This window comes from Eurosta solidaginis, chromosome 1 (assembly GCF_040869045.1).
Source record: "Eurosta solidaginis isolate ZX-2024a chromosome 1, ASM4086904v1, whole genome shotgun sequence".
In the NCBI taxonomy this organism is placed as follows: domain Eukaryota; kingdom Metazoa; phylum Arthropoda; class Insecta; order Diptera; family Tephritidae; genus Eurosta; species Eurosta solidaginis.
This window is the reverse complement of record NC_090319.1, coordinates 42,093,679-42,105,193: the sequence shown is the minus strand read 5'-3', so window position 1 is coordinate 42,105,193 and position 11,515 is coordinate 42,093,679. Positions and strand designations below refer to the sequence as shown.

Genomic DNA, 11,515 nt, shown 5'->3' with positions numbered 1-11,515 from the left:
CAATCCAGTGACCTCTGAACTCTTTAGTTTTCCAGTTACTTACACAAAAGGGATATGGACCAGAGAATGCTGCTTTAGCACCCTGCTTTGCTACGTAATCTGCGTGTTCATTACCTTCATGTATCTAATGTCTGGGAACCCATCTTAACAAAACTTTGATTTTGGCTCCCAGGTTATTCAGGATTTCAGTGCAGTCATCCACTAGCTTAGATGTAACTGTTGCAAGGCATGCAGGGCCGCCCGGCCGTCCGATATAATATAGATGCTCTTCGGTGTTGAGCCTTTCCGCAGACATTCTCTATAACAGACCTCTATTGCATGGATTCCTGCCTGAAATATGGTGCGGTAGCATCCCATTGGTATCAATTTCTTGAAGTTCGGCACATATATGCTAGCTCCCGTTCTTCCGTCATCGAATTTCGATCCATCCGTAAACCACGCCTCAGAGTTAGTGTCATCGGCGGCCACCGTGGTATGATGGTAGCGTTCTCCGCCTACCACACCGTATGCCCTGGGTTCACACCCCGGGCAAAGCAACATCAAAATTTTAGAAATAAGGTTTTTCAATTTGAAGGCAATTTTTCTAAGCGGGGTCGCCCCTCGGCAGTGTTTAGCAAGCGCTTCGGGTGTATTTCTGCCAGGAAAAGCTCTCAGTGAAAATTCATCTGCCTTGCAGATGCCGTTCGGAGTCGGCATAAAGCATGTAGGTCCCGTCCGGCCAATTTGTAGGGAAAATCAAGAGGAGCACGACGCAAATTGGAAGATAAGCTCGGCCTTAGATCTCTTCGGAGGTTATCGCGCCTTACATTTATTTTATTTTTATTTCACAGTGGGTCCTGTCCACAATGGACGCTTCAAAGTTCCGTAAGACTCTGAGCTTGGGAGACATTACGTCACGCAGTTGTAATGTGGGATTTCCTATGAATTTTTTTATTACAGCAGGTGTAATATGCTTTCAAGTTTTATCAGTTCCAATAATCAATAGTCACAATGTCAAATTGTTGATGTGAACATGAACAAGAAATATTTCATACCTATGCAAATACACACATTGATACATTTATGTCAAAGAGTAAGATAGCTCTCTTTACGTTTGGCGTTTTATCTACTATTCTTATCTTATCATTAAACGAATTGACAACGTTTGTGAACTCAGACTGCCACCAAAGATGCTGAGGAGATAGTTCTGTCAAGATCATTCAATTGTAAGTAGTTTGAATGAGCAGCTGTTAAATGAAAACGCCAACGAAATTAGATGCACCGGATGGAGGTTGGGGTATTTGCATTTGCATTGGCATGGCATTTCCTTTAGTGAGTAGTTTTGAGTATGACTTAAGTTTTTGATTTACAACAAACGCACAACACTTTGTTTTTCTTCTTCTACACAGATCAGCGGCTTGGGTGCACTAACTTCATTCGGTTTGCTATTTGGTGATTTTCTAAAAAGCGTCGGTGCCGAGGCAAGCGCTGTAGCGCTAACAACTAGCGCTTTCTTTTGTGCCACCAGCTTTGCTGGACTTTTCTCTGGTTCGCTATTTGCACGATTTAGCATAAGAGCCATTGCACTACTTGGCGCTTTTTTATACTTTTTTGGTTCGTTAATACAGATTATTGCACAATCTACATGGCAGTTGCTGTTAGCTTTTAGTGTCTTTCAGGGCATTGGTTTTGGATTGATGGTACCAGCATCGTATACAAAATTCAATCATTATTTTATTAAGAAACGTGTTATGTGGATGAGTTTTGCGCAGGCGCTCATTGGTTTGGGTACAATGTTCTATCCGGTTGTTATACAAATGCTTTTGAACCGCTACGGATTTCGTGGTTGTTTATTGGTGCTAGCTGCTATTAATGCTCATCCAATATTGGGTATGTTGTTAATGCAACCAGTTGAGTGGCATATGAAAAAAGTGCAAGATGAAGTCGATCAAGAAATGGTGGGGTTGAATAAAATGTATATTGATAAAGAAAAAGAGATCGTGATGGTGCCTATAAAAGACTATACTCAAACAAGTGCAGCAAAAGCAACAACTGACGTTGACTCAGCCTTATCTACAGAGCAACTCAATACTTTAACACCACTTAAGGAGAGTAGACGCGTATCGCAGCAAATCTCTCGTGAAGGTTTAGCAACGCGCTCTAGACGCTCTTCGAGCTTGACAAACATAGGCAATTGGAGTGGTCCAATTCCAGTGTCGAATGCCTCAATGGTGATATCGCGCGTTCATTCAACTCTAATTGTAAATGAAGCTGGAGCTAAAATTGAAAAACAACGTGGTTGCTGGCAGGCGGTGGTCGACTTTTTGGATTTAACGCTTCTTAAGCAACCAGTCTATGTTAACATCGTATTAGGCATCTCATTTGCTCTCTACTCAGATATTGCATTCTTTACAATACAACCATTGTATCTATTCGAGCTGGGTTTCACAAAGGTGAGTATATGTGCAACTAATATTGAAAAGAAACAGTTCAGACAAACGAACATCCCTACAAGAAACAATCCAAATAAAAGAAAATCCCGAAAAATCTAGGTCCATAAACTACCGTCCACAAAAATTGTATGATAGAAAATTCCCCAAAGTTCGAAATTAGAGCAATTTTTAAAATAATTGTCTTTATCGGTCCAGGTTTTTTCTGGACTTTATGCCCAGATTTTGCTTTGTTCACATTTTGTATGAAAAGTTCGGGTGACAACACTCGCTAGAGAAAGGCATGATGTCGTTGCTGCGTGGCAGAGTCAATTTACACGAGTAAGTGACGGAGTTTCTTAGTTGCTTCCACCATCGCTCTTCCGCGACATGGCACTGTCAATGGCTGATAGCACCCTAATCCATGGTGGTATGCGAAAAATTATGATTTCATGCTAGGAGCATAAACGGTTATATTTGAACGGAACTTTTACGCCATTTCGTGATATAACGGTAGTCTTATGAGTGGTAGAGCATGAGCAGGCCATGTTGGAAAGAAGATCATACGACCAAATTAGATCACCCAAAAGTTAGCAAGATAAGGTCTGGAGGATAGAGGGGATATGGTTGCTAGCTAGAGGAAGTGGCAGGTAAGTACAAGCAGAGTAGAAGAAAGGAGGATAGTACAAAGTATAGAGATTTAGATAACACCGCACTCGAGAGCCTTGGTCGATATAACCGAACCGAAAACCAAGCACATGTCATGAGCCTACAATGCAGTAAATATCTTTAAAAGAAAGTTCGAAGGTTCGAAGCATGCAGTAATACCGCGCCTTGGGGTGGTGACTAGAGGTAGTTTCTTATGCCTTCCAAATGTAAGGCATGAGCGTATTATTTGTGTTGGTGGACAGAGTGCAGATACCAAAAGGCTAGTTCATCGAACCCGTGGATGGATTTCAACGAACCCTGAATCATGGCCAAATACAGAAACAGGGTTTTGATATTTTGTACGTGAGCAGTGTTAAATAAAGGGGCAAGAAACGATAAATCTAACAAATAAACCTTTAGCACACCAAAGAAGCAGGGATGGAGCTCCTTTTACTTTGTTTGACGTAGTTTTGATGCAGCATCCATGGCCCCCGTGGAGCTGGACTCAATTTTTACTACGTGGAAGGTAGGTTGAGAGCGAAGTTTTGATAAGGGCTTACAGCAATATGACTCATAGGCTGGAAATTGCACATGGAAAGTGCAAGATGCTTGTGGAAAAACAAGGCGAATGATCATACTGCAAAGTAAAACCTTTGAAAATAGGTAATGAGTACTATTTCTATATATGCTATGCCGAACCCCCTAAGAGGAAGGGAGGGGGAGTAAGCACTTTACAAATTGAATTAGGTTTCTCGAATTTATCGATAAGAAATCCCCCAAGGAGATCGTTAATGTGGACGAATCGGCTGGTTTTTCCAACTTATATCAACTAAGCAGCGACTCTCTGTTTAGCACACAGTTTGTCTTAGAATTTGGCATATGTGTGTAGAAGGCGAGACCTTAGATTAGCTGGTAGTCGTTAGAGTACTATTAATAACAACGTCATCGGTATGCTATTAAATTAAGATTCTTTTGGTAACTGCCGCACAAACTAAACAAGGTAAGTTGAAACAACAAATAGGAAGTACAGGAACCCTTCCCAGTAACTCCAGGCTAGAGCGTGTAAAGATAAAAATTGAATGTTAACGGTCTTTATCTCTTCGGAAGCATAGCGTGGCATGTTATTATTATTATTTTTTATTCTTATTATTATTATTAAATAAAACTAGTACAAAATAGTACGGGAACGCTTCCGAGCAAGTTTGGGCTATTACTGGAAAATACCAAAAATTTCTTGTATGTTTTCTTAGTAATAAGTAAAAGGAAATGAATAATGGGATTTTAAAAACAAAAAAAATTAGGAGAAATCGGGTCCCTTAAAAGATTATTCATTATACGAACTTTACTTTCAAATGCAACTTTTCACAGATTACGGATTCTTTTAGAATTGTAAAATTTATTAGGAGAATGCATTTTACATTAGGAATTAAATTGAGAGAAAGGTAAACATATTTTCAAAACTTTAAAGTAAGCACGGATATGTGTAAGCTGGCAAACTGTAAAACGAGTTACCGATACTACCATACCTAGTGCCGTTCCATCTTCTCAACATTCCGTTCAAATAACGGATATGTGTAACTAGGCAATTGTACTAACGATTCTATCGATACATTCGAACTGCTCTATTAGCTTAATTGCTGTCATTCTTTTAACATTATTTGTTTTTGTTTTGAATTTTGTACATCTTATCTTTTTTCCGTCTTCTCTTTTCAGCCAGAAACTGCTAGCATTATAGCAATTGGTGCTGCTGCAGATCTCGCCTCACGCATATTTTTGGCATTTTCCACTGCCTTCATACAAATGCCATCTCGTTATATTTATTTAGCTGGCGCTTTTTTCACAGTAATTTGCCGTTTTGGTGAGTATTTACAATAGCTAAGTGCATACAAATACAGTAAAACTTTGACCTCACTTCTCGGAAGTGTTGTCACAGGTAGTTATTACCATCATTATACAATCTTGGCGGATTTGAAGAATGAATTACGGTGCAACAATGCTTATCAGCGCTTTGCGTTAAACGCATAAATAGTTGCGTTATTAACATAAATAGTTGGATGCATTAGGGTGTGTCATTTTAGAAAACCTCATTACGCAAAGTACTGAGCGGCCTTCCGCTTAAAATATATTCTTGTCGGTATCCATTATCGATTGCTCTGTGGAATATTATACTATCTGAGCAGCGGTTTCAAAACATCCTATCTCCAGAAGACGGGATAAAATCCAAAAACGCCCTACCAGAGCATAAACTCCAAACAATTTGAATTAGAACAGGGATTGGGCGTTTATGAAAACAAAATTCTGAGATTGGGCGTTTTTAAATCTGATTCTTAAAATAGAGCTTATTTGAACTAGTTACCGAGATATCGTGTTATTCCAATCAACCGTCGATTTGGGAGCAGAGGTTGAACAAGGCGCCGATACCTGCCCCAAAGAATTTGACAGTAAACTTCAAACTATTTATTTGAAATGAAAACCAAGGTGGTAAGATTCAATTGCCAATGGCAATCTGGCCCAAGGTCCCAATGCTACATCAATGGTATCAAAATATCTTAAAGGCAGTAAGTGAACTTTACTGCCCTTTTGCTATTGATGGCAGGACAGTTCCTTTGTTTTTCACGACTCCAGTTTCCAACCTTTGGAATGAAGAGCGCCCAGGTCCACCAGCAATTAGGTGGAATAAGAATCATGCAATGCGGACTTTTAATGCTACATTTACTGGAAAACGGGAAGAGCTTTTGGAGTATTCATTGGGAAATTGCAATATTTTGGTATCGATTATTAACTCACTTGGGCGTTAAATGCAAGAAAATTTCTTAGTCAAAACGATCAAAATGTTCCAAAAATTTCCATCGGTTATCTTGGTTGTGCAGAAAGTAGATTCCATGTCAGGCGAAGCTCACTTTGACTGAAGGAACCGACAATGTACTTTTTGGTGCCAACTAGGAAATCACTCCGTGAAGCAGAGCTCCTTTATTGATGCTGCTATTCCTCTGTGAAACTCGAGTTGACCATATCGTCCTGTTTGCTGAGTCTTCCTGCAGCTCAGTTCTTTTACCCCTTCTTAACACTATCGAAGATGTGCTAGGGTTTGGTGTGACTTTCGATTTCTTTTGGCCAATTCAAACTTCAATTTTGATATGAAGTTTTTTGATTTCTCAGCCCTAATATTATCCCGTGGGTTACTGGTCTTTCGGAACGAATTTCGGAGACCTTTTCCAACTATTTATGAGTCGACCGTTGAATGATTTAATAACCTGTTACCATCCTGTAATGTTGTAGAAGGCTCTACATATCAACTACATATTAAGGTTACTGCTGAGTTCCTCTGAGCGACTTTATAGCTATCCCCGCCATCGCTCTACAGGATGTCTGGGCCCTCCTATATAAAGTCAGAGCTGACAAATCAGAAAAAAATCAACAAAAGTAACAGCAACAACTTAACATGTAATAACTTAGAACGTTCTTTGAGGCCCTCAATAACTCACCAGCCATTGTTGTGTTTCACATCAACCTACCAAGTTGGTTTTGCCATGGGTACGTTAAGAATCGCTTGAAGTGCGGATTTTATCGACTTGGCCCCATTACAATCATTATTATCAGTAAAATCAGAATACCTCAAAGCCTGTCAACAGCTCCTGATTCAGAGCACTTATGCCATGAATCCAAAAACCTCTAGAGCTTCATTGTGTTTATCGGGCGATATTTCTATTCTATATTTCAATATTTAGAGAGTTTTAAACGAACAGTCGTTAGCTATTTATAGTTTTTTTGGTTTTTTTTTTTGTAACGGACGTTGTGGCAGCACGCTGCCCACAAGAGGCTCAACGAGACCAGGCTAATCCTGTTCACGCGATCGATTTATATATATATATATATATAATAACTTTTTGTTTTTTGTTTTTGGTTTTGTCGAGTCTATGATGGGCAGGGGTTTGTCCACCGTCGCGATCTGAGGCTGCTCAGCTACAAAAGATATTTCATCAGCCAAGCGTAATACTTAAATAGAACAGAAGCAAACGTATTATACATTACTCATTAAGAGAGGTGAGAACTATATTTTTTATAGAAAGAGCTATCAAATGTGTTTGAGTAAGAATTATAATCTTGGCACAAACGCCGAAAAGGTTCATTTTGTTGGAAATTCGTTCTACATTGTTTCAGCAGAAGAGGTTTGAAGTGTCTCGATGTCCGAGAGGGAACGCAAAAGTTCACTTCGTTTTTTAGCAGACATGTAAACGCATTTCCTCTTTGCCTTCCTGGTTGCTGCTTTTCTGCTGATCAGTTCAAGTTGGCTTACCTTAGAAATTTTTGTCTGAGCTTGAATCGGATTAATTCCAGCACCTATTTCTTTAATATTAAAGTTGTATGGTATCTGTGTCATAACAAACCGATGAGCTATAGATAAAAAATCGATAACACGCCCATTAAATATTGGTAGCACTATAATAAGAAATATTTCAAAATATCAAAACTTTCTGATAACAAATCGACAACTTTTCGATAACAAATCGGAGTCTCTTCGGTTACAAATCGATAACATTCCGATGACACACTGATAACAAATCGATACATTTTCGATTAAAGTCGATAACTTTTTGAAAACGTATCGATATATTTTTTCCATAAACTATCGATAAAAATAGATTTTTCATTCAAAGTTTATCGATAACTCTTTTATGAAAAACTGATAAATTTTCGGAAAAAAACAATAGCACTACGATAACAAATCGATAGATCATCTGTGACAAATCCATAGCTTTCGATAATAAGTCAATAATTTTTCCATGAAAAAACCATTTCATTTCCCTTCCCTTTTTCTGCCCTCTCCTCACCACTTCCAAAGTCCACGCTAACGCCTACGCTTATTTTACGATTACATTCTTAATTTTCTCACACCGTAACAAAGCTGTTTATACAACCAAAAAAATTCGATTTAAGTAGCACACCCTTATATATTTACATATTTATATCCATAAATACCATCACAATGTTCCACTTCAATGAATAGTGATAGCGTAAATGATGTCCGCTTGCCTTTTTGTTATTATTATTCAAATACGTAACTAAATTTATTATGCAATGCACTTTTCGTTATATAACATCACCAAAGCATATACAGAGAAACCTCTCCTAAAGGACACCTCTAATAACCGGACACCTCCCTTGGGCGGACATTTTTTCATGCACCAAGTTTTAAGTGTATTTTTCAGAACAAATGCCCCTCTCTTATCCGGACATCCTCTTGGCCGGACGCGGACAGTCAGTTGTCATAAAATTAGACCAAAAACCTCTATTAAGCGGATGCGAACCTCTTGTCAACGGACAAAGAGATTTCGTTTCATAACAAATCAGAGAAAAACCTCTCTTGAGTGGACGCGAACTTCCCTTGAGCGGACAAAACTTTACATAGATAACAATGCAAAAAGTTCGTTACAATTATACTGACTTTTAAAAAACGTCGTAGTGCTTGCAAAAATTTTGGAATATAAAGATATTGCATGCGCGAACTTCGGTGGAAAGCAGCGGAGCGTAACAAAATTCTAGTAGGTCACTTTCACCACACCAAAAACTTTAACACAATTTTTAACATAATTTAAGCACATAAATACACTGATTGGAGTTTTAGTGAGTAAAAGTTAAAATTCTGAACACATTAGCTGAATAAAAAGTGTACAAATAATTATTAAATAACAAATACAGACAGTGGTAGTTTAACAAATTCTGCTGTGATAAGTGGTGAATGTGACCTACTAGAATTTTGTGAAGCTTGCCTCACACTATTTTTCGTCTATGCAATGTCTCTCTATTATATCGTTTGTGGTGCTTGTGTACACACATACGATGTGAGTAAATAAAAATATGGGATTCCCGTGTTTGCTAAAAATATTTTTAAGCCGCATGCTTAGTTTGGTTTGCTCAGTTAAGTGTGTTCAGTGAAAGTGAAAAGACGTAAAACAATGTCGCGGTCGAATGTGAGTTTGAAAGAAAAAATTGCAACCATAAACGCTAGTGAGGAAAACAATTGCCCGCACGAGCATTAGCCAAAAGGTAGGTTTTACTAAAAAAAACCTCGTTCAAATTTATATTCGGAGTGTAAAAACAGTTTTCAATGAAAAGGAAATCTACTTAATTATGTACAGAGTCCTTATATTATCTGTTTTAATCTTCAAAATTGGAAAAACCCAGTCTGCGCACATCGTTAAAAATAAAGAAGATATCCGAGCGAAATAGATGGATGGGAGCAATATTCAAAGTAGAAGGTCCTTTGTGAGAGTAGATAAAAAAAATTTACGGGATGTGTTACGAGTGGTTTTGTAGGGCCCGAAGCCAAAATGTTCCAATATTCGGGCAAATAATTCAGGAAAAGGCTAGAGATATCGCTTTAAAACGGTTGTCTATAATTGTGTAGCCTCTAATGGCTGGTTACAAAAATGGTGAACCAGACATAACATAACTTTTCGGTACATTTGAACTGAAAGTGCTGCTGATGATATGCAAGATGTCAAGCAAGTTTTGCAAAAACTACCATCAATGCTAATTGGATATGGCCCCAGGGATATTTATAACGCTGATGAGACAGGAGTTTTCTTTAGAGCTTCGCCAAACAAAACGTTGGCTCTAAAAAATGGGGTATGTCGAGGAGGCAAAGTTTCGAAAGAGTGCCTTGCTCTTAGTGGAATATTTATTTTTATTTTTGTTATTACTTTATATGAGATATGTATGCATGCGTATGAATTTTAGAATTAATAAACACAAATCTTGTGTGAGCAATCTAATGAATATATTTTATTTAAATGAGCATTTGGTAAGCATTTAGTTAGTTAAAAATTTCTTAACTTCACAAAATAGCTACCCACTCCCATAACCGGACATCTCTCTTGACCGGACAAAAATCAGCCGACGGTGAGTGTTCGCCCAAGGGAGGTTTCACTGTATACTCCTTAACAAACGCATACATGCATGTGCACTCGTAAATACAATAAAATACAAAATTTGCGTTAGCTTCCACTTCTTGACGTAATCAAGCACAGATAAGTCGGGATAACATATGACAATATAATTCATGCACTTAAGCATGTGAGGGTGCGTAATTATCTATTGTATTTTGTTTTTGTTTTACTAAATATTTGCACTTGACACAATATCTGCAACATTTCATCTCGGCAACAAACTTTGAATACACAAATTTTTGTTTATTTTGTTTATATTTCAGCATTTCTAAATGTATTTAGTTTTATTGATATGGCTTGTACCACAGCTGTTATGGGTTTCTTACGTACTTGGGTTCATGTGCCATTGCCGCTTGTCTTCGCTGAATATTTACACAAGAAGAGGTGAGACGCATTCATCATTGACGATATCAAATATTTATTTATTCTCTATTTACACATTTGCAGATTTGCCACCGGCTATGGCTTATTTATGTTTCTACAAGGCAATATAATGTTCGCTATTGGACCTGTGGTGGGTTATTTGCAGGATCAAACAAAAGATTATATAATTACATTCCATTGTCTTAACTTTTTTATGGCGCTTTGTGCAGTGTCTTGGTTGATAGAAATGTTTTGTTTGAAATTTAGAAGAAAATAGTTGGCTATTCTAGGAAATAAAGTTTAATAAAAAATTATTTATTTAAGCTAAGATACATTTATATAAATATAAAGTAAGGCTTTAGCAAATATTTTATGTGTATTGGAAAGATTTTCCATCATCCCTTGTCAAATTAGTTTTGCGGACAAAATGATTTCTTGGGTGATTTACTTGACTGAGCCACAGGATTTAACAACTTGACGATATGCAAAAAAAATTCGATACCGCCTATGCCGATGTCGATTAATCCCCCCCAGCGGGTTAGGAGGCTTAGAATATACCCGCGGCAGGTATGCCTGTCATAAGAAGCAATTAAAACACCAAATTGATTCAAGAGGCTGTGTATCGCAATCCTTTAAGTGGTTGCCAGCGCAATTTAAAGCTTCTCCAACCTAATTGTCATCCTTACCTCCCCGTGGAAATTCCTGTTCCTTTAGCAGCCGGGGCACTGGCGACCCCAGTTTCCTCATGTATCTACGGGGTATGAGCCCTTTAAAGGTTTCATGTGAACATACTTAATCTTTCCCAAGATGATCGGGCTAGTACCTTAATGATGCTTGTTACCGGAACGTACCAGATCTGCATCCGGCAAATAACCATCGATAACACTCCATAAATCCTTCGGAGAGTATCCTTTATTTTACAACAACAGCAAGCTGATTACTCATCTTATTATTATTATTTATTATTTATTATTACGGCGTTTTAAGCCTAAAACTTAGATTATTACAAATTATAAATACATTTTAATAATAATAGGATCTCTAGCGTTTGGGGTGTCGGAGAGACCGATCAGCACGGGAACTTGTGGTCCCAACGGACGAGTCTTGGAGTCATCTCATTGGGAGGTTGAAAGGACGTGTTCTCAA

The 11,515-nt window shown here is 38.0% G+C and overlaps 1 protein-coding gene across 1 annotated transcript; it reads left to right on the top strand.

Moving 5' to 3' along the window:
• The first annotated feature begins 978 nt into the window (after positions 1-978).
• Positions 979-10,697, top strand: LOC137236898 (monocarboxylate transporter 7). The gene is made up of 5 exons (XM_067760012.1): positions 979-1,311; positions 1,389-2,432; positions 4,770-4,914; positions 10,270-10,390; positions 10,454-10,697. The coding sequence occupies exons 1-5, from the start codon at positions 1,234-1,236 to the stop codon at positions 10,644-10,646; spliced, it is 1,581 nt and encodes a 526-aa protein (XP_067616113.1). The 5' UTR covers positions 979-1,233; the 3' UTR covers positions 10,647-10,697.
• The last annotated feature ends 818 nt before the right edge of the window (positions 10,698-11,515 follow it).